Raw genomic sequence first — 27,883 nt, forward strand, 5'->3', positions numbered from 1 at the left:
GCTTTCACTTCCTGCCTTCACCCCATTTCTCCCATTTCCGTTTATCGACGGCAGCTCAGCTCCGACTTCGCCATTAACATTCACTTGCAGCTGCAGGTGCAGTTGCAGCCATAGTTATTTTGTACGCCATCTGCACTGATTGAATTCAAGTCCTTGAACATCACTGCAGAAAAACGGGAAGATGTTGTGAAGGATCAGGATCCAGTATTCAGTTTTTTCAAGCCATATGCATTTCTTATTAACAGAAACCTTTGTATTTTCATATAAAAAAAGGCAAATCCACCTTTTATCATCAGTATATACCTAAAACTAAACTTTACCATCATTTTCTTAATGAATATTTAATATCGTACATAGTAAGATCAATTGGTTCATCATTTTCAATCATCTAGCAGTGCTTTCAAAAGAAGTTTGCAACAATTTCTGCTTTAAATATATATTTTTTAAAATAAAAACGTTGTACATTTTATACGTATGTTTTTTTCAAAATTCTAACTTTTGAGGTTTTTATGTGTTGATTTGATTGATTTGTAATGCTCGCAGTGCCCACACAAAATAACATACCAGTCGTTTTCTATACGTACTGCTGCTCTGACATCCTGTTTATTAATGGCAAGCAATCGCGCCTGGCTTTTGAAGCTGATTGAAATTAGAATGGCGCATTGTTCAACAACAAAAATATAAGATGAGCAAAAAGTATTGAAACCATAAGGTTACAAATTAATTCTAGATATATATTGTTTATTGTTATTTTTTCCCCCAATAAAACACGTCTGGAAATCACTTCACTCACATAAAACCATTACCGCAAAAAGGTTCCGTCTGCAACAATTTGATAAATATTTCCGTTTGCCTTTTGTTGCACAAAAAAAAAAAACAAATGAGGAAAATTCGAATCCAAAGAAACGTAAAGCGAATGTGTGATGATGTAAAGAAAAGAGGGAGCATTCCTTCACATCTGTGAGCCACCCCACTCAGTTGTATGCCAAACCGAACCCTTAAAGTCCCCTTCATTTCTCGTATTTGTACAGCAGATGAAAGGGCCGAGAGACAACCAAAACATTAATTTGTGACAGCAATAGAGGGGGGGGGGGGGGGGGCGTAATACTAACATAATTATGCACAATTGTATTGCGAACAATTAGGAGCGTATCATTATTTTTATGTCATTCGAAACGCAACTCAAAACCGCTGGGGCAGATAAACGAGCCAAGCGAACGGTGAAGATACATCTGCGGACACAGAGCACAGAGCTGCAGATACATTTACTAAGGTTCACGGTTAGTCGGCAGTGCAGGAAAGCTGAAAAGCGGAGGAGCAGGAAAGCAAGGAAGCAGGCGACCACAACAATCAGCCAACGAACCAAAACGAGAGTTACGAGAATTAGTCTGGCAGTCTGCCAAATATATAAAATACAACAAAAAACCGGGGCACTGGGAAAAAAAATATATATTTGTCTGAATCACATAATGGCATGCGGTCACCCACAGAAATATTTTCCATTCGTAAGGTCACACTGCGCACAACAAAATATTTTTTAAGGCTAGATTACAGTAAAAAATTTTAATTAATGGCACATAGATTTCAAACGCAAAACAAACATTCTAAATTTTCTTTTTCCCCAAATTGTTCTGTAATATCAAGTTAATAGTGTTACCATGTACATTTATGATTCATTTAAGTATCATAGTGTGATTTTTGATATGCAAAAAACTATCATATTTTGCGGAAAGGAAAAAGAAACTGAAGCTTACTGTTTTAAATGAATTGTATTAACATCAAGTAATAGAAATTTAATGTTTAATTTTTCCTTGAGTGTGCATACCTATGTTTATATAGCGTTTGGGTGGCAAAAAAGCGCAGATCTTGTTGCCTCGTTGTCAAGGTCTGGCTGCGACTTGTGCCGGTCTAACGAGTAAAGAATTTCCTTCGTGGCCAGAGCTTAGTGGGTTGGGTGGGCTGGTGGGTTGTGGGAGGCCAAGCGGCCAATTTGGGACCACTGCCGTTCGACAATCTGCCAGCACCCTGGGCCACAAAACGTCGAGGTGCACGAGAGCAAACAAGCAACGAACCTTGGATGCCACAGCACTCATAAAAAATTTTCTGAATTTCAGATATATTAAGTACAAATGATTTACTTCAGAAACTTGCAATGCAATATAGAAATCGCTTTTTATAAGAAAAACGCTACGAATATACAAATCTAGAATTCATTCCTATTTTTAAGAATGTTAATTGAAAATCACAAAATTATTTTAAAATGTAGAGTTAGTTTAACGTTTTTTTAAAACACTGATGACAAAACTTACATTCTGGTTTTTATTTTATTTTTTATTTTCAAAGCACTAGGCTAGTTATTTCCAGTTTTTTGAAAATTTATATGCCCTCATTTATTTTTTAAATACATCTTATCGTTTTTAAAGGTAATTATTTTTTAATAGCTTACGAATTGTTGCTGATAAAATTACTTTGATTGATAAAAAATTCCCTGTTAATTTTTTTTTGTGAGTGTACAGTGTATAACCGTGCCAATGATTGGGTGAATAGGTTCTTAGGGGTAGGGACTCTGGGGCTTGTAGGGTTCACAAGTTCAGGGGTTGCGCCATCAACAGGTGCTCGTTAAAGCTCTGCAAATTTGAATAATCATTATGTAACTAGCTTATTATTGCATAACATTGTAACGAATATTTTGAGCTGGTGTTTTATGTAATCTGTTTGCGTAATTCTTCTCCTGATTGAGATTGGTCAGTGAACTCCCGGCGCCGAACCAATTGTATAACTCGTGTGAGCCATCAAACAAATAAATACTAAGTACATGTTGCGTATTTGCAGTTAAAAAGGATATGTAAGCTTCAATATTTATCTGCTTATAAGGAAAGCTTGATTGACAATTTGATATTAAATCATTTGCATAACTAGTTTCTAGAACACTTAAAATATCATTTAAAATGAATCCCGATATCATAAACCGATTTCGAAAACAATTAAGGAAATGCCCCCATAAAATTTCATGTAAACCATTAAAACGCCAGCTTTTCGTACCAAGGAAAATTCTTGAATTCTCAGTCACTTAAATGGCAATTGCCATTTGAATGAATTAAGAACAAACACAAATTGAAAAGTAAAATGGAGCAGCGATTAAACAAAGTGGTAAACTCTTTTGTGGCCTCGTTATTCGTTATTTCCCTCATGAAAATGCCACCACAAAATTGCATCGAATGGCTGTCCATTTTGAAGACAGTAATCCATTGAGAATGTTTAATTCATGGATGGCCATTCAAGCGTCTTTTGTTGGGTATTCCACACTCAGAAAAATGTGAACTAGTTTGGTAGTTTTTATATTGAAAGTAATTAAGACAATCTAAATATTTGCATACTTAAATAATGTATAAATTTAAATTAGAAAAAGGATAGGGAACGCAAAATTTATAAAGAATATTAAAATGATATTATACTCAAACTGTTAATGTTTATGAGCAATTGTAGATACCACAATGAAGGGGCTTTGTTTATTGATGCCATTATTTTCCATGTGTAGCATTGACTGTGACACTGAAACTGACACTCTGTTGGAGTGGTGGTACAGTGAACACACTGACACAGGTAACGGCACTATAACCAGTACTATTTGCTATTGAGACTGAAACTGGCGGTGCCAACAAATGGCAGTAAGTGCTGCTAGGCCGGCACGTTCTGTCCCAATGATATTGATTTATAGAGTGTCAATCTGGCAAATTGCACAACAGTAGCGTAATCAGTAATGCAACAGTTGCACACACTCACCCGCACTTGCCGCAATTTTCCGGGGAAAGGGGTCGGGAAAAATCTGAGTGCGGCGGAAAACTCTGTGGCATTCAATATAGACGAGGCACACAAAACAACTTGACGAGCTGTCAAAATCTGTGCGGCCTGTCAAATGAATTTCAATATAAAATATCAACATAGAAATTGACGAGGCGAAAGCGGGATTGCCATTCATTCATTAGAATTTTGCCTCTTTAGAATTTTGCCCCTTTGGCCGTGTTTTATTCAGTTATTCAATTACAAGCCCGTGACCAAGACACTTGCATCGATCCAAGATGTGAAGGAAAAACAAAACTGTGGAGAACAAAAACTGCTCCGGCAGATAATTACACTGAGATAAATTTTTTTAGAAATTTTACTTTTTAGTCTTTGACTGCTTAAGTCCCACTTCTATGTGGAATACATGTCTGGTATCTCTGCAAATATTATTTCATGCATTCAAATGTATCGTATATAAGCAGGGGCTATTTTGATTATATGTATTAGCTTCATAAGGTAGTGCATGCCAGCATCCAAAATGTAATTAGTCAATTTGTTATATCCCCAGATTTTTTCTCTCTGTGTGGCCAGCTGCACACAGTGGCAGTTTCAATGCCAAATTGTATAAGCAGCTGCAGTGGCTCAGCCAAGCGGTAAATGTCCTGCGGTGACAAAAGCAAAGCACCACCCACTTTCAGTTGCTTTAAGATCCTGTCGAAAAAGGTGATGCAACCGTGACCTCCGACCTCCCGATTGAGTCGCCAGTCGCCCTGCAAAATACCTCGAATTTAAGATGAACTTATAGCTGCTGTTCAAACACTTGCCAAAACTTTCGTTTGGAAAATTCTTTGTTGCAACCTAATTGGCCCGGATCCACACACTACAGTGCGTTTCGTAAATAGTTATTGTAAATAAATTCTATTCTGCAAGATAGGTAATTTGGATTGACCATTCTTCCAATTAGAATTAGAAAAGCGCTGTGGCAACCTAATTGGCACAAAACAAATGCACACCAACATTAATGAGCTGCCAGACAATTAAAATTAGTTTGTCTAAATATCTACTTTACCTAAATTGCTGAAATATTTTGGTCAGTTCATGATTTCAAAGTAATATTATTTGCAATAAATTAGCACAATTTTAAAGGTAAAATACATTTAATGCGTTTTAAGATATTAGGCCAGCACTTAATTATAACAAAAGGTTACCCAATATTTATAGTGAAATTTTGTTTACCTTGCTACTGTTTTTAGAAACCATTTACTGTTTTTTGCTTCCCAGAAATGAAATAATACATGTTGATAATACATCTGATAATATTCATTTTGTCTACAGAAAAATATAATAAATTCAAGTGTCAAGTGAATCTACACTCGATTTTTTCCAAAAAAAAAAACAATTAATGTATTTGAATGGGTTTGCAATGAACTTATAACATTTTTTAACTCTTTAAATCATGATTTTCTTTGGTTACGTAACATTTAAAGGTGATAAATTGTTTCGCATGATTATTCGTACCTAATTAAAACTAATTAAATAAGTTTTACACTCCTTAAACGCACTGTACTTACTATGGCAACTGTGGGCTAAAGAAAACCCGCAGTGAAAAGTCTTCTGGCTTGTCAAATAGCGCGAAATATTTTTCAATTAGCGCCGCCAGCCGCCTAACCAAACCCAGCAATTTCCCACCATTTCCCACACCCCACGCCACAGTTTTCCGCCCACATTTCACCACTTTTCCTCTGGCCCTTTTGTTAGCGAGCGAGCATTGGCCCAGTCTATGCACTTCGTCTCTATGAATGGGAGCTCTTGAGATTCATTTTCTTTCACTTTTCCCCATAATTATGGCAAAGAAATGTACGAAAAACACACGCCGCAACGCCTGCAGATGGATTTCCGGGGCTCGCCGATTTTGCCGGCCTACTAGAGAAAGAAAAACACCAAGTCCGGAAAAACTTCGACTGCACTTTGGGCGATGAAAATGTTAAAAACAATCGATCGGCAAACGGGGCACGCCCATTATTTAGGGCTCAATCAACCCAATTTTCATGTCGAGCGCCGTCAGTTGAAATTACTTTTTAATATTGTTGATTGCACTTTTAAAGCTCCATCGAAAACGAATAACAAATTTAAATCCACATAATCCTTGATTGTTGCTGCCCATCCAATGGCATTGACAACTTATTTGGAGCAGTATCGCACTGCGTGTTAAATAATTGAATTGCCGAGTGTTCAATAAGAAAGTTGATTAATTATTGAAATGAGCCAGCATATCGAGCACGAAGTTGTAAACAAACGAATTCAACTCGATCAATTAACTGGACTGAATTTGGATTGCATAAGAAATAATAAATATGCCAAGGGCATGAATACGAAAATTAATTTATGCGATGCAACGCGATGCAGGGAAATATTCAATTTAAAACAATTATTTGATTGCCTACGATTTCAAACTTGAGTATGTTTTAAGCTCATGATTTTTTGCTTTTATCCCAAATCTATTTCTTGGACTAAATATTTTTTTTAAATATATTACTATTGTCTTAAATTTAAAATGGTAGCTCCTATGTTTAAAAATATTCATAAATTGTCTTTACTAAAACATAAAATTTTGCACCCACTATTTGAATAAAATACAATTTATGTGACTCTCGATTTAATGTAAGGTCTTTCGAGTGCACTCCCCTTTCGTGGGGCTAACTTTAAAATACACAAGTATTTAATCGAGTCCCCAGAGCAGGCAACCAGCCTCTTAACCCCTTGGCACCGCACTTTAACCCGCTGCAACTGCTGCCAAGTGACCCAAATCAGGGTCTGCCGTCTGCGGTGCTCGTCTGCTTGGAAATTAGAAACTGAGGGACAGGATCCAGCTTCCAGTTGGCTATCCAATCGCAATCCTTTGCTCCTCGCGCGACTTTCGAGATGGCTTTTGAGTGGCTTTTGCGCTTAGTTGGCTTAATTACGAACGCGCCGAGAATCAGGCCGCTGCAGCGATAAGTATCGATTAGTATCGCTAAAGTGAGTACTCTCCATGGCCGTTCCAAGTCAGTATCGTATTCAAGGTCCCCCTGAGATATATGTTCGAATAAGTAACTAAATAATTAAATAGTTACAAAATAGTATCAAAAAAGTGAAATTTCTATTCTTCTTTGCAATGTCGGGTGCTGTAAATATCATGAGGGATTTGAAATCACCTATAAGGTTCCCATGAGAAAGATATTCAAATTAATTACTAAATAGTTAAATAGTTTCTAAATTTCCATTATTTTATTCAGTACTGAAAATATCTAGTAGTACTGGATTTCTTTACGATCTTTCTATGTTGTAAAAAAAACACATAAGTCAATCAACAATATATAAAAGTAATACTCCTGTAGGAATTAAATGGTTTAATTTTTCCTGCACATTTAATTTAAATTTATTCAAATAAATTCGAGTTAGTAATGAGTAGTATTTTAATTTTCAAGTGCTTCAAGTATTTGTTTACTTATAATTAATACACTAATCGCAATGAATTAGAAAATGTCTGGTCCTGGTCTTATGCAATCCAAATATTTAGCTGGATATGGCCGAAAGAATGCCTCTCGGGAATAGAGAATGTGCCCCATATTATGTACTGCATGCATATGCGAGCAGCGAATTCTGGCAAAATTGAAATTCTCATGAAATTATATATATAAAATGCACTCAAAGGCATTTTCGGGGCAGTTTAGCAACATCAACAACTTCTGGGCACTTTTGGGCGACCGTCCTTACGACGTACGACAAACGTCGGATCTTCGGGCAAAAAACAAAAAAAAAAAAGCAAAAAGGAAATTTAGGGCCCCATTCTGTTTTTCGTTGGGTTGCTGTCGCTGTCACAATGAAACCCAGACAGGAGAAAATCATAATTTGTTATGTCATTAGTAATTTACAATTCGTTCAGCCTTGGCGACAATGCGCCATGCATTAGGTTAAAAATGTAATTCCACCATTAAAATTGTTTTTTTTAGCAAGAAACCCTGCTCTTCATAAAATGACAGACAAGCATTGATTTTTAAGAGGATTTTCAGCACCGACTTGCATTAACAGTCTGTGAATCATGTTGAAAATATTTTAAAAAGTAATAAATATACCTATATATTGGCAATTTACAATGCTTTTCAATGGACCTTCAGTCTTCAAATAAAGATTAAGGCTATCCATATATATCATGCATTTAAGAGTCCTATTTTTATTCAGTTGCTTGGGCAGGCATTAATTATTTTTAAAAGATCTGAGTTGTGTGATGTGCTGCCTTGAATTGAGAAAGGAGGCAAATGCAACTCATTGGAATCCAACACACGACCAGTGGCCAAAGCTCCGCCTTTTTACACACAAAGAAAAATTGATGCTTTACTTACATTTCAATTAAAAACATATAATATATACAAAAAAAATATTAAAATAATTGCAATTGTACTGACTAATATACAAAGTTTGAAAAAAATAAAGTATTAATTATATTATCAAAATAAAATAACTTGTACACTTATGCAACATTAAAATTTCATATCATATAATGATAACAGTCGGGGCTTGCCTAAACTTTTGTATATAAAAAAAAATATTATAAAATAAAAAAAAAACTGAATAGGATTTGAGCCAGGACTTTTCCAGAATTAGATGACAACTTGTTATTTATGTCAATTTTTAGGGAGCTCTCAAAGTGATGCACTTATTTTTGATATTATTCATTAGAAATATTTTAGACTTGCCATTATTTTTTCTGCATGTAGTTGCTCCTGACCATTTGCCATTTGGCCAGACTTAATCCCGGCAATCGGTGCGATGTGGGTGATACGAATACGAATACAAAAACAAGAACGTATATGTATACGTATACGTATACGTATACGTATACGATGCCGATGCCACTGATTTGTGTATATGGTATAGAGTACGGAAAATGCGATATGTGGGCCGTGATGTTTGCACTCCGGTGCAGCGATGCAATGCGATGCGATGCGATGCTATAAATAAGCCTGGTATTTATTAGGGGGCAATCATAAACTGCGTTAACAACGGGCACTCTGCCAATCTGGCAATCTGTGAATATGCCAACGAATCGAGAATAAGATCCGGTAAACAAAGGAGCCCATTCCGTTGTCGCTGTCTCGTTGTGCGATAAGCTTTCAATTAATTCTGACCGGGCCAACGGGGCGGATGGAAACGGCAAACGACAAACGGCAACGGAAACGGAAACAGAATCGAGGGGAGGGGAAAGGTAAGGGAAGTGAAGGGGCAGCGTCAGCGGCAAGAGATCAATTTCCAATAGCAACACGTACACATACATACGTCCCATATATATGCTAATATCCGAAGATAAAGCACCAGCTGATGAAGGTCGCATTCACATCGCAGATGAACAATGAAAACAGGGTGAGGGGTATTTGGTGGGGTACCTGCTGAAAACCAGCTAGTTAGTTAATTTGATTTTCTGCTCTCCGGGAAATGCCAGTGTGCAAACTCCTGAAATCTTAGACAACTCATAAGGGGCAAAGGACATTGCAATTTAATCCTAATTGAAATCAGGCAGCACTCTTCCGCAAAGATTCGAGTTCACAACAGAATACAGTGAATTTAAATGGTGAATGTGTTCAATGTCCTTAGGTTAACAACAATACACAAAATAAACAATTGAACAATTATATACCGTTCTTGGAGGCCTAGTACAAATAAAACAAATTAAAAACTCCGTTCTTTTCAAATAAAAATAATAGAAATTCAAGAGTTTAAATTAAGCTTAGAAAAGTTATATTTAACAAGTGAAAAGACTGATATAAATGGGTAAAGGTTTTAGCCAAATTTAAAAATTAAAACATAGGATTTATTATATTCAAATAATTACCAAAATAAAAATATAAATAAACATGTGATTACATGTCAGAATGTAATATAATTAAAAATCAGCATGAAAAAAAATTTTTCTTATACCACTTAAGCTTTACAAATTTATATACAAATATTAAAAATGCAAACAATATTATTTTAAAGGAAATTTTAAAATGATAACAAAAGTTGTACAGGCAACCTTTATTTCTTAAAAATTACGTGCTCTTTCGTTCAGAATTGACCGTTTATGACCGATTATTTGACTATAAGTATGATGATAGGCTGATTTCCCTGTCTGCTTGTTCCTTAGCATTTTCAAAATGTGGTCGATGGCGAAATGACCCTCCTGTCCAACATCCTCGACTGTGGAGGCGGCATTCCCGCCCAGCGCTTCGCCCACCTGCTGCGCCAGTCCAGCTCATCAGGATCCACCCCATCCGGAACAGCATCCGGTCCATTTGAATCCAAATCCATGCTGGAGCCGACATCCTCGCACATCCTGCCGACCGGACGAGTGCCAATCCTGCACGATTTTGGTTCCTCATCAACGGCATCACCGCTAACGGGAACGTACCTCCTCGATGGCGTGGCCAGTGTGGCCAAGATGGCCCTGGAGCCCACGGTCAGGGACATCCTGCCCGATCCGGATCCGGACCAGGTCCCCAGCAATCTCAACGCCAGCGGACCCTGGAATTTAACGCTCGCCTCGTCGGCGGCCACCAATTTCGAGAACTGCTCGGCGCTTTTTGCCAACTACACCCTACCGCAAACAGGTGAGTTGGTATAAGATTATATACACCCAAAAAATAAATTAAAAGTTTAGTTTCAATACTTTTATATTGAAAATAAACAACAGATAGCAATAAAGTATAAGTATTGATTCAACCATATAAACCCTATACTTTTAAGTTTCATTTTTATACCGAAGAGTCTAAATTATTATTGGTATTAATTTAATACTCATCTTATTGAAAAATTGTTTCACATCGAATAGCTAAAAACAACAGTTTAGTTTATATGAACATTTTTTTTAAGTGTAAAGTAATCTAAAGCTTATTAAATCGCTGCTCAACAGAGGTATTTTGCATTTTATTATTATAAAGTAGGATTGCTTTGAGTTTGTTAATCGTAGGTGAAATGATACTTATATTTTTTTTTTAACAAAATTTCTCTGTACACAAATAAAAACGAAGAGCTTTCTAACATGATAGCCATTTTGAGAGGTTTAATAAAACAACTAACTAATTAAAATAATACAACCACTAAAGCTTAAACTCTCTTTGTAAAAGTTTAATTTATTATAAACAAGTATGATTAAATGAAAAATTACACTTCGTTTCGTTTCGTTTTAAACGATGACACAATTGTAAAGTTTGATTTGTTTTTGTCTTGTTGTTATATTTGGACAGGTCTCTACTGCAATTGGACCTGGGACACATTGCTCTGCTGGCCACCCACTCCGGCCGGAGTCCTGGCCCGGATGAACTGTCCCGGCGGCTTTCACGGCGTGGATACGCGTAGTAAGTTACTAAAGGGCTTAAAAGGGATTTAAGTTATTTATGGCTTAACTAGCTGTAAGCTGACATTGGTCGGCCGATTAAAAATCAATGGACATAACCTGCGGTTATAATCCATATCTGGCGGCCACAATTATGCGGATCATTAGCTGGCAATCCGTTCAAGTGCTGCTTGGCAAACAATTACTTGATTTCGTATTCATCGAAAGGATGTCAATATTTGCATGGCTGACTGGCGCGTCCATTCAACCGAACTTCCAATCGGCCCCGCCCCCTTTTAACCCTTTACTCTATAAATACCCTATTTAACCCGACGGGGTCATCGCAAAACTGGGACAAAAGTGGGCGTCCAATATGCCAGGGGCTGTCCAATATGCCCAGCAATATGACCAGGTGTTCCATGTTCATACCTCTAACTAGGTTTGAAACACCAGGAAAATCGATTGCTTAATTACGATCCGAAATGTGTCCGACCCCTCCGATTTGATAATCCGCAAAATTGAAGGCTTTCCCGGGGGAAACTGGTATTTAATAACCGCAGGCAAAATACACTGAAAAAAAAAGGCAATCGCATAAAATATTCTATGTTTTTCGGTTTTGATCTTAGACCTCCGAGTTGTAAATAAAATTTGTTTTAAACTAAGAGACAAATGACAAATTTAAAAACTTTACAAAAACTTAATGCTATATTTTTAGTTTTCCAGTGCATAATTTAAACATAAACATAAGAACATGCATTAGTAAATTCTTAAATAATGTCCAAAACAAAGAAAACATTATTTGTCCAAGTGCATCATTTCCCTGGCCTCATTTTTCCGCTCCTTGTCTTGATTTTTAGCCCCAATCCTTGCAGCTAAACGAGGTCGCCCATTCGATTGGCATAATTGCACTTGTCAGTCAGTGTGTCAAAGTTCGATTACAGTCAATAATCCGTTGAAACCATTTCCCCTTTCCTTCCGACACACAGAGTTCGCCATCCGCAAATGCGAACTGGATGGCCGGTGGGGCAGCAGGCCAAATGCCACGGAGGTGAGTCCGCCGGGATGGACGGACTATGGGCCGTGCTACAAGCCGGAGATTATCCGCCTCATGCAGCAGATGGGCAGCAAGGACTTCGATGTGAGTTAAATGCCTTCGACGGCCATTTATCTGCCAAGACCTGGTTTCTGTACCGGTTAAACGTTTTATACAGAAGCCATTTTTATGCGTTTTTTTTTTAATTTGTATCATACACAATGGAGTTGCAATTATGAATATCTGACTACTGAAAGCAACACTTAATATTTAATATTTCGATTAAAAATTAAAACATAATATTATATAATACAAATTAAAAATGTTTAATATTAGGGACCTTCCAAATTGAAAATATCTGTCTTTATTTGTGCAATTTGAATATGAAAGTTTAATTTTTTTTTTTTTTTGCCACAAGTTCTTGCAACACTTACATAATTCACAAAAAAATCTTTTTTTCATTTTGAGTCTGGTATTTTAATAACTCCTTTTCGTTTTGTGGTATCCCATAGCTCTACATAGACATAGCCAGAAAGACCAGAACGCTGGAGATCGTGGGCCTCTGCCTTTCCCTGTTCGCCCTGATAGTTTCTCTGCTGATCTTCTGCACATTCCGCTCCCTGCGGAACAACCGCACCAAGATCCACAAGAACCTGTTCGTCGCCATGGTGCTGCAGGTGATCATCCGGCTGACCTTGTATCTGGATCAGTACCGGCGGGGAAACAAGGAGGCGGCCACCAACACCAGTCTCTCAGTCATTGAAAATACGGTGGGTAAAGTCATGTCATTTGACATGATTACATGTTCTTGTTTTTGTTAAAAAGTATGCCATAAAAATGTAACTAAAATAAATCTCCACATCAAATTCGTTAAAAATTGCTACCCCAGAAATCACAAGAGGTTTAAAATCATTTATAAAACTGTCTAAAAGTTAACCACCAAAAATTTTAAATACGAACGTCCAATGGATTCCTTCAAAAGTCGTAGGATCTGCATACTTTTACATACCTTTATAAGTGATTGTAATATTCCAGGGTTTTCTGTAGCGCTCCTATATATTAGAAATCCCCAATCCGTTTAAAGTTTCCCATAATAAAATCTGATCTATGAAATGTTTTGTAAAGTCACTAGAGATGCGTTACTAATAAGCAATTTTCATCGGCAGCCCTATTTGTGCGAGGCCTCGTATGTGCTTTTGGAGTACGCCCGTACCGCCATGTTCATGTGGATGTTCATCGAGGGTCTCTATCTGCACAACATGGTGACGGTGGCCGTTTTCCAGGGCAGTTTTCCCCTCAAGTTTTTCTCGCGTCTCGGCTGGTGTGCCCCCATCCTGATGACCACCGTTTGGGCGAGATGCACGGTGATGTATATGGACACTTCGCTGGGCGAATGCCTGTGGAACTATAATCTCACACCATACTATTGGATCCTCGAAGGACCGCGACTGGCGGTTATACTGGTTGGCTAATTCGTTATCTCGTACTATGGCCTCATTTTTATTTATTGCCTAAAACTAAACTTGCAGCTCAATTTTTGTTTCCTGGTGAACATAATACGGGTGCTGGTGATGAAGTTGCGTCAATCGCAGGCCAGCGATATAGAACAGACACGGAAGGCGGTCAGGGCCGCGATAGTCCTATTACCACTTTTGGGTATTACCAATCTCCTGCACCAGCTGGCCCCTCTGAAAACGGCCACGAACTTTGCCGTCTGGTCGTATGGCACCCATTTCCTCACCTCGTTCCAGGGATTTTTTATAGCTCTTATTTACTGCTTTTTAAACGGCGAGGTAAGCTTTTTTATTTCGTTTCTATAATTAGCAATTTTAATGGATTAAGACTGTATAAAACGGATAGAGAATTTCAACAGAGAACACACTTATTTCAAAGTTTTGGTGTTAATTTGAAACGGACGGACAAACGGACGGACAAACGGATGGAAAAACGGACGGACAAACGGACGGGCAAACGGACAGAACAAACGGACAGATCAAACGGACAGAACAAACGGACAGATCAAACGGACAGAACAAACGGACATGGCATCATCTAGTGATGTACCTTATAGGGTCGGAAATTTCTCCTTTACTGCGTTGAATGAATTTATAATACTCTCTGTAAGAGTATGGAATTGATGTTTCTTATTTGTTGTTTCTATATTTTTTTAAAGGTGCGGGCAGTGCTGCTGAAGAGTCTGGCCACCCAGCTGTCGGTGCGAGGTCATCCAGAGTGGGCGCCAAAGAGGGCGTCCATGTACTCCGGTGCCTACAACACGGCGCCGGACACGGATGCAGTGCAGCCAGCGGGTGATCCATCGGCTACTGGAAAGCGGTGAGTTTCCGCTTTAGTGGTCACCAGTTGGTTTTGCTGATTTTGCGTAACATGACCAGAATATCACCGCCGCATAAAAGGTTGAACGGAAGGAAACCGAGTAGCGCAAGCATTGTGATGATCCATGAGCCGCAAAAGCGGCAGCGATTGATTCCTCGGCTGCAGAACAAGGCCCGGGAAAAGGGCAGGGATCGGGCGGAGAGGGCGGATGCGGAAACGAACACGAAAACGGAACCGGAACCGGATCCGGCCATCACGCGCATCCACAGCAAGGAATCGACGACGGGAAGCACGGGATCGCGCAGCAATCGAGGCTCCAAGTGGATCATGGGCATCTGCTTCCGGGGTCAAAAGGTACTGAGAGTACCGTCAGCGTCATCCGTGCCACCCGAGTCAGTTGTATTTGAGTTGTCAGAGCAGTAGCCCAAACAAAACTAGCCGTAGACGTAGCCCATAGAGCCGTAGCCCATAGAGCCGTAGCCAAATAGAGCCGTAGATGTAGCCAACGCCATATAGCCACCACCACAGTAGCCAGCACCCAACCACCAATAACGAACCGGAAATTCCCAGCAAAATAAATATCCCACAACCAAACTATCCATCTGCATCTCCATAATAAAATATCAATTCCTTACCCGCAAAAAAAGCAAGCTAAAATCAAGAACAGCACAATTATGTCGAAATAAAGTTTTTATTTTTGTAATAACTAGTGTGAAAAACTCTTTAGGTTTTACGTAGAGAAATACCCAATAATCCCAAACCAGAAAAACAATCTAAAATTTTGAAAAATAACCTAAAGTCAGCATTTAAATGTTTAATTCTATATCATTTTGCGTTTAACATTTTTAATAACCCTAAAAGATTTCTAAAGATTCACTATTTTGTGTTTCCCAGTATTGTCCAGCCTCAATTTCGACTTGTCTCTTTTGATTTTGTGTAATTATGTATATATATTCATTCATGTAGGATAGATCCGATCCTTCCTCAAATACCATAGAACTCCAAGTCCAAATTCGCGCGTCTAATTCTTACTACCTTTAAGTTTCTACCTAATATATTTCATAACGTCAAGTTTCTATTAGCTCCATATTCTGTTCTGGACACGCAAATACACTCAAAAAACACTCGCACGCGGGTATCAATATATAACATTTTCCAGCAAAACTTGAGCGGCATGTTCTTCTAATTCTATTAATTCTAAAATACTATATTGAAATATTCGAGTAACTTAACACAAACTTCACGTTACTATGCAGTGTGACCAAATCGCAAGGGGAAAAAAAGAAAAGGTTTCTTTAAATATTTCGAATAATTTAGATAATAAATTTAGACGTGCTGAAGTTATTATTTCTTATTTTATGGCTAAGCAAATTAAAACTAGATTTAATGCCTACCTAAAAAAACTTTTTTATAGACCTACCATTATTTCATTGATTCTTTTTATGTTTTATCATGTATTTTAGTTATCCAATACTTTATTTATAAATTAATATTATATTTTTGTATGACTTTGACATTGTATACTATTAATTGTATTGTATGTGTTATGTTTTATAAAAAGTTTATTTAACATGGTACTTCCTTATGCCTTGGACAGGCTGTGCTTTATGTCTGTTACGCTGGTCACACTGCCAGTCACGATCGCTTACGTTCACTGTCACTGCCTTGAATTTTGCTCGCTGCGCTTTGTTTTGCAACGAAATACTTTGCCACGATCGATATTAAACTAATGGGGTCCGCAATAGGAGACATATATTGAATAAATATTTTTCCGGCTTATCTCCCGTCTCTGTTTCCCACTTAAAATGCGGCGCTCTTTCCGGACTTTCGTCTTCTTTTCCTCTTCTCTACGTTTATCGATTGCAGGACAAATGTGTGATGCCAGGTTCCCAAAAGACGCAGCAAATATTTATGACGTCACAACTGGCGCCAACGTCGACGCTGGCAGCGGTAGCAACAACAATAACCACAACAACAACAACCGCAGCAGCAAAAACCACAATAGCAACAATCGCAACGATAACAAAATCAAAGGCAAAAGCCAAAGCGATTGCAAAAGGTCATCAAATGCCGAAATCTTAAAGGATATCGATCTCTATTTCTTGCAAGCGCAACTGTACTAAATTAAACTAAAAAGCTGAAAAGTGTGCACGTTTTTTGTATGCAGCGGCTTCGATTATACCGCTATAAGTTTCGATAAATATCGATTAATATACATTATATCCAATATTTTTTGTATATTTACCAACGAAATGGTGGATCACAATTTTTTTGCATATACATCCGAATATATATTTATATTTTTAAAGAGAATGTGTAATGAGTGTATTGATGAATGTAATTGTTAATCTTTTTTTTTTTTTGAATAAGCTCAATTATGATAAATGTAACGGTATTTACATAAAGCATAGAGAAAACATATTTACATACATACTTGGTGTTTACACTGTCGCATGCAAAAGAGAAACCTGATAGAAATATCGGAGCATAGATCGTATATTGAATATACAGGCATATATATTATAAATAAACACGTAAAGAGAGTACAAAGCACTTGGAATGGTAAAGAGGAACAAGAAGAAAATATACGGAATTTGAGCGTATCACTATGTCACACATCATCTGATCTCTGATCAGCGGGAATATTGAATATTCACCCTAACGTTAAGCTTACTATGCATTTTTAAATGTAATATTTTGTGTGTGAAGCCGCGACGGTTTTGATTTATTTTCTCTGTTTCCGTTTCGCTTCACGCAATTTTCCAAACTAAGAATTCAAGCCGAATTTAAGAAATGGAACCTAAAAAAACCAGAACACCCAGTGTTCGAGGGCAAACTATTACGTGTTTAAGACTAAATGGAAAATGAATAAACATGATTTTATATGCATACATACTAAACCAAATTCGGTATCTACTTTCTTCAACTTGTTTGGGATCAGGTTCGAAGTCCACAAAGTTTGCTTTTTCAGATCGGCACGTGCCATTCGCGAATTCCCGAATTGGCCCAGCTTAATTGGCAATTTTGGCCCATAAGCAGCTTAATCGGACGATTTAATGGGCCGTCAAAAAAGTGCGATGAAAACGATGATGTGGATATTATACCGGCTAAAAATATTCGACGTTTTGGATACCCTATAACTGTATAGTTTTAAAAATTAACTAACTAATAAGTTTTATAATTTTGTTGTACCTTAAAATTTAAAGACTTATTTTTACTTAATAATGCTGCAATCAAATTTCCTTGACTTCCTGAGCAGTCTCAATGGCAATTAAGTCACCAATTGCTGGTGATAGAAAAACTGACAGGCATATAGATAACCTATTTAAATTGCATAAAAGGCGTCAAGTACTATAGAGGCAAATCGACATTGGAGAAATGAATCTTTTTATCTATAAGAGTATACAAATAAAAAGCACTAAAAAAAACAAGAAGCAAGAACGAAATTTACATAGTTATACATAAGTCTTTAAAAAACTTTAAAGTACCCTTAGAGAATAATTTTGTTTCTTCAATTTTCTATTCATTGCTAGTAAACATATTAAAAGCTTTTTTAGTTGAAATTTTGCCCATTGATTGGAAGCATTGGTAACACGAGCGTATACTTGATATATCTCTCAATTTTGTATGCGTATACTTGATATTTCTCGTGCGTATACTTGCTTTTAGCTGACTCTTTTTCCGCAGTGCACACTTAGACACTTAGACACACAGAAGCCAATTGACAATTGAAACCACAAACATAGCAATCACAAAGGTTACGATTACGGATTGTATTTCCAAGAACGACAAGCGGTACAACATCCGGATCACAATGAACAACGACAACAAAAACAAGAAGTGGTCTTCTAATGGGCGGTGGTGGTGGTGGTGGTGAGGTAGCAAAGTTGAATTGGGTGGTGTTTGGTGGTCAGGTGAAGCAGCAGGTGGGTTTACATGGGGTACATGGGGTACGTGGAAACTGGAATCGGCCTAGAAGAGCAGGTCCTCGTCGCCGTCCTCATCGAGGATGTTTTGCGCCTCCTTGGTCTCGGCCACTTGGCCCAGACGCCGCTGCTCCTCACGTTTTTTATCGGATGCCTTACGAGCCTCGCGTTTCTTATCCTGGATCTTCTTCAGTCGATAGAACTCCTCACGCTCCAGTTCGTCCAGCTCGCTGATGATGTACTCTATGGTTCGGTTGATGCGGGGTATGATCACTGGAAAGGATAACAAATAATTAGGTTATCTGAGAAACACATCTTTTCTAGGCGTACTAGTATTTTATAAATTACATATATTAAAGAAAAAAAGAATAATCACTAAGTCTTACAGACAACAGAAAATAGCAAACCCAAAATTAAACATTAATTGCAAAATAATGCAATATCAAACTCATAATTTTGAAATATTATTGGAAAAGACTACAGAATTTAAGTCTGTAAAAATGATAAATAATAAATTAAATTTAAGTTCTTTTATAATGCAGTTTGGATACTTTTGAACTTTTTTTGCATAATTCAAACATTATTAGTTCTGCCTATTTTGGAATTTTAGTGATATTAAAATGTAAAGCATCATAAGTTTTAAATAACTTGGATTTAAAAAATATACATCTTTAAGTGTGGAACCAAAATGTAAATATATGTATATATTATAAGACCTATGAGAAAAGATGGGGTTTCTAGCCCGCCACCCACCGTGCTCGATGGCATTGACTCGCCGGTTGGTGACCTTGATCACATCGTCGAGGGTCACAAAGGAGGTCTGCAGCGAGGCCAGTTCGACCAGGAGGCGCACGGCGCACTGGTAGTTCTTCTTCAGCTTGGCCAGCTGCTGACCACCGCGTGCCAGTCCGGCCAACTCGTAGGTGTCCACGCCATCCGTATACGGCTCAAACACGGGCAACGTGACCCCGGCCACATTATCCTTTTTGGTCCTGATCTTGATCTGGGCCTTTGTCACATTCTGCAGCACTATCTGGTTAATGTCGCCAGTGGTGAACTTGACCTCGGCCAACGAGAAGGCAGCTTCCTTCATCACCTGACCCATCAGGGTTTTGGTCTGCAAAACAATTGTCGGTTATGGTGGCACAAATCCATCATCTAGCGTGAGCTCACCTCTATGATCTTGCCCAGAATCAGGCGAAAACGCATCTGCAGAGCATCTGCTTTCTTCTTCAACAAGCCATGTCCCTTGGTGGCCCCAGCCAAACGCGATTTCATCAACGTCTGGGCACTACAACATTTATTCATATAGCAAGGATTTGATTCCTACCAGGATCTGTGATACTCACCCACGTGAGGGAAATATAGGCAGGCGGTCTTTGGCTGCCATTAAAAATTAAACAAAATATGCCACTCGAGTAAAAAACTAAAAAAAAAAAAATAACAAAAATACAACACGCACCACGCCAACCAAGTCCGAACTATAAATAACAACAACAAAATATTTACTAAATATATGCGAGATACTACGAAAATAAAATATACGACAAAAAATAAGACGAGGGAACGACAAACAGCACGACAACAAACTGGGCCAGCGAATGAAGACTCATTGAGCGACCTGGCGAGAGAGTGACGATCTCGAGATGGGATGGGATGCGATGGAATCGAATAGAACCGAATCGAGTCGGATGGGCTCGGATCGGAGGGGCTAATGTGGGGGCTCGGAATTCGGGATTCGGGCCACTCAGCTGTTCCGGAACAGCTGTCACACATTATAGCACAATATATGCGATGATAAAAGGTATGTCCGATATGCAAACACCTGTAACTCGGTGGTTTTTGGGCTTTGGGATATGAAATTTGGTATACCACCTTTTGAAAACAAATTTATTGTGGGGTTTTATAATTACTCTTCTCGGCATTACATATTTTTATGATAATTTAATTATGAGTTTTTCGTTAACCTATAATAACTTCTATATATAAAGTTTTACTTTTAAGGCAGTAAAATCATATCACAAAACAAAGATAAAACGTTTAGACAATGGATATCTTTTAGTCGTTAGGGCTAAGCAGACCATAATATTATAGTTCTCTCAGCAATGATATCTATGAACTTTTAATTAGTTTAACCGTAACTTTAACGAACTGATTATTAAAATATATACAAAATATACAGTAAATAATGCTTGTTAGCGATGACATCAGCTGATCCAAGAGCAAAAATTGTGATGATATAAAATCACTTTGTCAACAGAATTATATTATTATATATATATTATTGTTATATTATTGTATTGATAATTTTCCCAAGCTTTTGAAACCTTTTTATTCTCACCATATCATGGACTTATAAGTAAGATTCAAAATTTCTTGGCCTATTAATATTATGGATTTCGGAAGGTTCTCCCAAAGGATTCCAGCGATCGCGATCAACCGCGGATTTCAATGGAGCACCAAAAGGATGTACCATTTGAAGGTCAGTTAGTGATTGCACCCGTTCGATAGTCACTCGATAGGCCGATTGTCATTTTGACAGATTTGTGACGCAGTGATGCCAGTTTCATTTTATTACCGTTAGCGCAGATTGATATCAATTGAATATGATTGCCATCAATAACGCAGAACAATTTTTGGGGCAAACAAAAACTAGCTGCCACACGCAGATAAACGCACAGCGGCACTGACTTTGAAATACCTTTGTACCCCATCTGTTCGGATGTCTACGGGTCTCCGGTTACGGTTACGGTTACGTCCACGTCCATCCGGAGCAGAGTCACGCAATCTGAATATGCGTCTTGTGCCGTCATGTGACCCGATTTGAATGTCCATAGTGTCTATAAAGCACTATTGTCCAGAGAGAAAAAAATTGGTTTAAGTATTGCCAAAACAACTAATTTGTAAAAAATATTATTAGCAATTATTTAACCTATCTTTGCTATACAAATATTTTAGCATGTACGGTTTTATTATTAAATATTTAAAAAATACACTGCCTTGTTTTCCCAAGTGCAGTTTACCCATTGTGTGTCAGTGGACACGTGTCATCCCCATTTGGACACAGCCCAGCGGCGAACAAGTAGGGGTATTAATTAAAGTAATGAATATGCATACCAGCGAGTAACGAGGTGAGGAAAGGTCGGAACTCGATGGCACTTTTGGTCAGCAACGGCTTCACGAGGGGCGTTGTCTAGACTCCAAAACGAGGCAAGGTCATCTGGGCCATTAAAAAATGTTTCCATATTCAAAAGCTTTTAACATGATCATGATCAAGATAAATATATTTTAAATTGCATTTATAATAATGACAGCGGCCAATAAATAAAATTTTACAAAATTAAGCATTTTTAAATTCCTCCGTAAAAATTAATGAGCCCAAAGAAAATAATATTACTAGGAAAATGTCTTTTCTTTGTAAACAATATGATTTGTTAATATTTTTTCATAATGGTTTAATCATTAATGAACAACCAATTTTTCGTGGCTTTTTAAACGCACCTTTTGAATATAATTATACCTAATTTGGCGAAAAGAAAAATTGTTCAATTTAAAAAACACTTCTTATCATGTCAAATGCGTTACCAGCTGGCACACAGGACTCCAATATATTTATCCTACCCCCCATTTTACGCCAAAAAAAAAGCCCTTATTTGCACATATTTATATATATTAACAGGGATTCTCTCTCTTTTTTTTTTGAACTTGGCACGTCCTGGCCGTTAAGTAAGTCAAAATCTGTATATAAGTGTGAGTACGGGCGTATATTGTACGGCGGGTATAACCTCACAAAGGCGGAATCAACAGTTGGTGCAAATTCGAACAAAAAAGGGGGTTTTGGGTGGATTTTACGGAGGGAAATCGGGCGGGGAAAACTCTCGATTTTACTGGGCTAACAATTGTATATGTATTTGTATTTGGGCATAAGTCACGACCAGGCAATCGTTCACGTTGCGTATACGCATGGCTCACACGGAGGACACGACAACAACAGGCAAAACAGAGCAATTGTTGGACGGCAAAGCGGGTTCCCCTTCTCTTGTTTTACCCCACCCCAAAGGGCAGCATTTTTCTCATGCTTCGGCAATGATGCAGACCCGAGGGCGAACACTGAGCGCAAAAATGGGTACTCCTTGGGCACTACATTTTATTACGTACAAATAATCCTTTAATCGTATTCAAAATAATCACTCTGATTCTGATTAAAAGTTACATTTGCCATCACCATTCAATTTCGTTGAAGTAAGCCTATGCTTAAAATTCCCAACTTGTTTTTCGGTAGCAAAATATTAACTTATATTTCAACTGATGCTATTTGTCAGATATTATATTTATTACTTTCTTTAGTGATCAATGAAGTTGAAGTTTGGTTTTCCTAAGATTATTTGAATAGAAAATAGTAAAATATTTTTTCGCAAAATATATCGCTAGAGATTTTCTCGAGGTGTACATACGGGATGCTGTCGCTGGTGGTTCACTTTTGTCGGCTGCTCCAGCTGCTCCAGTCGCGTTTCGCATCTGAAAGCGCCCGCAAGTAGGTTACACATTTTTTCCCAGCCGAGGAAAACAAACAACAAGTCCTCGCAATACCGTCCACTTTATCCTCTACAATCCGCCGCAAAACTACAGAGTAAGTGGAACTGACTTCTAAATTTCATGTGATCCAACTCGAAATCGGTTTGCCACAGGTGATACGGAGTCTCGTATTTGTAATGGTCTTTGGAATTAAATTAAAAGGATGATATGGTACTTTGTGTGAGGGCGGGGTAGGGGAGTGTCATTGGGAGCGCCTTTCGATGGGGGTGTGTCATTAGGGCAATCACAAAAGATGGAGAAAGTGCAATGAGAGTGAGTGAGAGACAAAGGTTGAAATTCAAAAGGGCAGAGAGAGTTGCGACTAATTAAGTTATAGAAAAAGTGTCCTTCCCCATACACGATTAACACCTATGGTTATGTATGCGTCAAAAAATATTTTACAACACCTTATTACACTGTATTTCTAGGTGGAAAAAATCAGTTGTTGACTTTTTTATATTTCGGTACAATTATATTAAGGTACAATTTAATTAAACAGAACGAATTGAAAAATTACAATTGAATACTATTTTCTTTTTAATTATGTTCTATTTCTGCTTGACAAAAGAAAAGACTTTATCTTAAGGAAAGAAACAGTTAATTCTAAATGACAAAACAATTAACGAAACAATACAACGCTAACGAACATAAAGCTAAAGTTAAAGTTGAACTAAGGTACAAAATTGCCTTTTTCGTATAAAAAAATCATTTTTTTTTTTACATAAATATAAAGGAGTAAACCACAGATTTACTAAGAGAAATCAATCAAATTTAAATTCTTATCAAATTATACTATTTTTAGTGTTTACATCTACAGTCAAAAATATTTAATAAAAAAAAAAATATAGTTCAAATCATTTTAATAATATATGATTCAAAGTAGCAATAATAAAAACATATACAATTTTAAACTTATTTATTTAAATATTAATATTAATTGCTCACCACCATTTAGGAATTGGTCACCAACCGAAGAAGTAGTGCCTCCGCTAGCTGTGCCACCATGGAGTACAAACAGATCGAAATGGAGGACTGTGACCAGGTGCTGGAGCACCTGCGTCGCTCTTTCTTTGCCGATGAGCCGCTGAATAAGTCCGCCGGATTGTGCCAAAACGGTAGCAGCTGCATCGCTCTGGAGGCTCACTGTGTGGAGGCCATCAAGGATCGGATGAGCCTGATGGCCGTGGACGCGAAAGTGGAGGGCTGCTGCAAAATCGCCGGCGTTGTGCTAAACGGCATCTTGAGGCCAGGAAATGCGGCCAAATCTTTGAAAAAATTGGACAGCACTAGCGACGCCGATTTCCGGAAAATCTTTGAGCTGCTGCACGGGCATAGTCTCAAGTACAATCTCTTCGAACACTTCGCAGTGGGTTCCATTTTCGATGTACGCATCCTGTCGGTGGATTCCGGTTACCGTGGCCAGGGAATCGCCAACGAGCTGGTCAAGCAATCCGTGGCGGTGGCCAAAGCTAACGGCTTCCGTTTGATGAAGGCCGATGCCACTGGCATATTCTCGCAGAAGATATTCCGCTCCCACGGATTCGAGGTCTTCTCGGAGCAACCCTATGACAAATATACGGACAAGCATGGCAAGGTGATCCTGCCCGTTGAGGCGCCGCACATCAAGATGCAGCAGCTCTACAAGAGGATCTGTGAGGGCGATAAGGACGACAAGGAGCAGCCCCACTAAGGAGACGACTGGCTGACTCTGATTCGGAACAATAATCTTTTATATTTACTACATACAGCCAACGTATTTATTCATTATCGCATTGGAATGTGTTTGAGTGGGTCGATCTAAAGAAATGCAATCATATACGGAAATGACTAGATGGCAGAATACCGAAAGTAAGTTGGGGGCAGTTCCAGTTTTGTTCCCTAAATTGAACATTTCCTGAAATTATATTTCAGTTGTTTTTATAACAAGAATCATGTTTTTTAAATAACATTACGTTACATCTCTTATAGGCGAAGATTTTCTATGCAAGTTTCTGTCCTGCTACCAGTTGTTTCCATTGGTAATCCTTCATGTTTTTTAACGATGTAGTTGTTTGCTTTTTTCCGCCTAGCGAAAACGAATGACAGATGGCATCTTAAATCCAAGGACGCTCAAATAAGTAATGCTTTTTAATATTTATAATAAACTAAAGGAATAAGAGATGGAGATACAAGATAACATTACAAAATCAAAAAGAATTTAAAAAACAAGGAACTATGGAAAGAGATAAAAAGTCCTCTTCAACAATGATTTGCAAATAAATAACATCAAGGTCACCTAAGTGACCAAAAACACGAGGATTTAAAAAAAGGAAGCTCAATTGCGTTTCCAACGATAACTTTAAAAAACATTACATGAAGTTCTTATCAAAAAAGACAAGCTGGTCAACTACATTTTAGGACATCCTAAGGTTGGCTTAACCATTCTTACTCTTTACGAGTATTTTAAATATTACATTCAAAAAGAACTCGCTTTTTAATTGAATATGGAATGTCGCAACTTAATAATTATATATGTAAAGTATATAAATTATATGGGAACGTAAACAGGAAATACCCTTGGATTACTTGCCGTTTACAATTTTCTTGGAGCGTAAGTCGACCCGGTCTATAACTATAAATGTAGACAGCTGCCTGGCTGGTGTTTGCATAAACATTTTGTAAGTGTTGTTTTTTATGGGGACCAACTGCTAGCAATACCTAAATAAAGTACACTGTTGTGCCAAAGTTAACCAAGCAGCTCCTTCTTTAAACCTTCATATCCCTTCTAAATGTCTCCCTTTAAGGTTCTAATATCACAAGCGCAGATTCCAATCCTCCGTTTCCTATAACCTGGCAACCTGGCAACTGCAGGTACTCCTGTTCCTCTTCCGAGCTCCTTATCCGCATTCTAATCCTTTCACTCCCTGGCTGGGGTGGTTTTCTGCTCGTAGATGAAGATGATGTCCTCATCGGTGCCGTAAGCGCGACGTGCCGTGTCCATGGACTCGATGAGGCAACGGCAGATGTCTGTGGAACACAGCCAAAAATGAAAATCAATGAATTTATAGCGTAATTGGATGGCACAAGGGTGACTCGATTTGCCCCGAAATCTTATGTTTATTAAAAATAACAAAATAAAAGTTTATGCAAGTTCTTTCAAATTGTTTTGTTTTTCAGTTCAGGTTCGTAAATATCTTATAAAATAAATGATTTGCCGATTAAAATGTAATAAAGTGACTTGGTTTTAACCACATGTAACTATATTTAAACCAGATTAGCACAGATCTAAGCCTTGCTTAAGCGTTTAATTTCTAATCGAGTCACCTTAGTGTTCCTTGAGTACTTACGGCCATCGTGCACCTCGGGATTGTGGTAGAAAAGCTTCTTGGCGGCCATGTCGTATCCACAGAGCACCACATAGTGACCGGCATACCTTTTTGCACCCAATTGTCGTGTGTTTCGAGCGATGCAAGGTATATAAAAACAGCTTTTCATTTGCGATTTATGGGGTATTTGGGTGTTTTTTTTGGCTGGCCTGGAGGCTTATTGGAACTCACCCGAATTTCTCTAGGACATTGCGTTTGCACACCTCGCAGGTGAGCAACGAGGCATTGGTCAGCAGGATGACGGGTCCGTGGCGGGCCAGATGCCGCAGGATGACCTCCATGTCGACGGTGCGCTGTTCCACGCGCAGTCCATGTGCCCGGGCGTCCTTGAACTTGCGCGTCACCCGTCGTTCGTCCTTGTCAATGATCTTGGAATAGTAGGTGTGCTGGGCGTAATTCGGATCGATGCCGAGCGTTTGGGTGAAGTACTCGTGGCGCACCTGGTATTACGAATGGTCAAAACATAGATAAATAATGAAATATAATTACAAATTCATTCAATATTCTATATGGTTTATAGATGTTTTCTAGTTGAGAGTTATTTTTGGTATTATTTTAAATTTCGAATTATATTTTTCAATAAAAATAATTAAAAGTTAAACTTTCTCCAATATTCATTGTGGTTTATATATATATATACATATTTTGTATAATTTAAAGTGGTTTTTAATCTTATTTTGAATTCAAATGTTAGCTTTCGATAAATAAAAAAATAATTGTTTAAATTTGTCCAATTTAGAGAGATTTTTGGTGATATTAAAAAAAAAGGGAATACAATTTTTTCGATATTTTGGTCGTAAAAAATTATACAAAATAAAGAATTAAAAGTTAAAACTTGATATTATACATATGTATGTTCTCATTTTAATACTGTTCATATTTTTAAATTCGAAATTTTAATGTTTGTCCCTAACAATTTTTTTTCTCAAAAAAGGAAACACGATAAAACTCTTCCAATAATTTTTAAGCGAGACGTACTGTATTTTTGATGCTTTGGTCGATTCATGATATCCGAGTGTTCTCACCTGGTAGCGCATCAGCAGGTAGCACAGGTCTATGGTCCAGGTGCTGGACCCGAATCCCTCCTCGCCGCAGACAGCCTCAAAGTTCCCAAGGAGCTGCTCCCGCTGCTGCGCCGACAGGATCATGATGATGCAGGATAGTCCGCAGTCCCAGTTGTAACGCTGCTGGTAGTGCGTCAAATTGTAGTGCTTGCTGGGCGCCAGTCCGTTCATCCTGGCCAAATCCGTTGGTCCTTGGGTCCTTTTCGTCCTGTGCCCTCGACTGGCTGCGCTGCGCAGGCGAATGTGGCGTCGATTTCGGAATGTTTTGATTTTTCGGGGATGACTTACGTTTTCCTTTTTCCGAGGCTTGCTAGCAAGTGTGACCGTTCATTGGGTGAGTGAAAATACGCTTATTAAAATCTCAAAGCCCAAAATTTAAAAGTTTTTTAAGAACTAATTAATTATCTCTGTGTTGGCCCTAGCCCACATAGTCTTTTTCATTCCCAATTTTG

General features: G+C 38.0%; 4 protein-coding genes across 16 annotated transcripts in view; 2 read left to right on the plus strand and 2 right to left on the minus strand.

The window, feature by feature from the left end:
- Positions 1–18,115, plus strand: part of LOC128265370 (PDF receptor) — a 36,422-nt gene extending 18,307 nt beyond the window's left edge. For 6 of the 9 annotated variants that reach the window (XM_053001335.1, XM_053001340.1, XM_053001334.1 and 3 more), the window contains 9 exons: positions 9,947–10,409; positions 11,046–11,156; positions 12,121–12,272; positions 12,680–12,937; positions 13,334–13,630; positions 13,697–13,960; positions 14,341–14,501; positions 14,561–14,855; positions 16,368–18,115. In XM_053001335.1, coding sequence (XP_052857295.1) covers positions 9,974–10,409; positions 11,046–11,156; positions 12,121–12,272; positions 12,680–12,937; positions 13,334–13,630; positions 13,697–13,960; positions 14,341–14,501; positions 14,561–14,855; positions 16,368–16,583 — 2,190 coding nt within the window. In that variant the 5' untranslated portion in view covers positions 9,947–9,973 and the 3' untranslated portion in view covers positions 16,584–18,115. Of the gene's footprint in view, positions 1–8,854; positions 9,029–9,089; positions 9,184–9,946; positions 10,410–11,045; positions 11,157–12,120; positions 12,273–12,679; positions 12,938–13,333; positions 13,631–13,696; positions 13,961–14,340; positions 14,502–14,560; positions 14,856–16,367 lie in introns of those variants that run through there. The other 3 variants (XM_053001338.1, XM_053001333.1, XM_053001332.1) reach the window with 3 other exon arrangements.
- Positions 18,116–18,259: 144 nt separating this feature from the next.
- On the minus strand, positions 18,260–20,090 carry LOC128265374 (V-type proton ATPase subunit D 2). Its single transcript, XM_053001346.1, has 4 exons — positions 19,777–20,090; positions 19,601–19,718; positions 19,181–19,544; positions 18,260–18,700 (listed from the first exon to the last, which is right to left on the minus strand). Exons 1-4 carry the CDS (start codon positions 19,815–19,817, stop codon positions 18,474–18,476), a joined length of 750 nt encoding a protein of 249 aa, XP_052857306.1. The 5' UTR covers positions 19,818–20,090; the 3' UTR covers positions 18,260–18,473.
- A 684-nt stretch (positions 20,091–20,774) lies between these two features.
- On the plus strand, positions 20,775–24,774 carry LOC128265373 (arylalkylamine N-acetyltransferase 1). 3 transcript variants are annotated; one of them, XM_053001343.1, is made up of 2 exons: positions 20,775–20,909; positions 23,958–24,774. In XM_053001343.1, exons 1-2 carry the CDS (start codon positions 20,820–20,822, stop codon positions 24,690–24,692), a joined length of 825 nt encoding a protein of 274 aa, XP_052857303.1. In that variant the 5' UTR covers positions 20,775–20,819; the 3' UTR covers positions 24,693–24,774. The 3 variants fall into 3 exon arrangements, with proteins under 3 accessions (XP_052857303.1, XP_052857305.1, XP_052857304.1); XM_053001345.1 differs by lacking the exon at positions 20,775–20,909 and adding an exon at positions 22,793–23,057; XM_053001344.1 differs by lacking the exon at positions 20,775–20,909 and adding an exon at positions 23,131–23,677.
- On the minus strand, positions 24,710–27,760 carry LOC128265375 (protein GUCD1). Of its 3 annotated transcripts, none has more exons than XM_053001348.1 (5): positions 27,720–27,760; positions 27,393–27,655; positions 26,539–26,807; positions 26,329–26,468; positions 24,710–26,008 (listed from the first exon to the last, which is right to left on the minus strand). In XM_053001348.1, exons 2-5 carry the CDS (start codon positions 27,600–27,602, stop codon positions 25,899–25,901), a joined length of 729 nt encoding a protein of 242 aa, XP_052857308.1. In that variant the 5' UTR covers positions 27,603–27,655; positions 27,720–27,760; the 3' UTR covers positions 24,710–25,898. The 3 variants fall into 3 exon arrangements, with proteins under 3 accessions (XP_052857308.1, XP_052857307.1, XP_052857309.1); XM_053001347.1 differs by having other exon boundaries at positions 27,393–27,660; positions 27,720–27,749; XM_053001349.1 differs by having other exon boundaries at positions 26,329–26,414; positions 27,393–27,749.
- Positions 27,761–27,883: the final 123 nt, after the last annotated feature.

This window comes from Drosophila gunungcola, unplaced genomic scaffold (assembly GCF_025200985.1).
Source record: "Drosophila gunungcola strain Sukarami unplaced genomic scaffold, Dgunungcola_SK_2 000115F, whole genome shotgun sequence".
NCBI lineage: Eukaryota > Metazoa > Arthropoda > Insecta > Diptera > Drosophilidae > Drosophila > Drosophila gunungcola.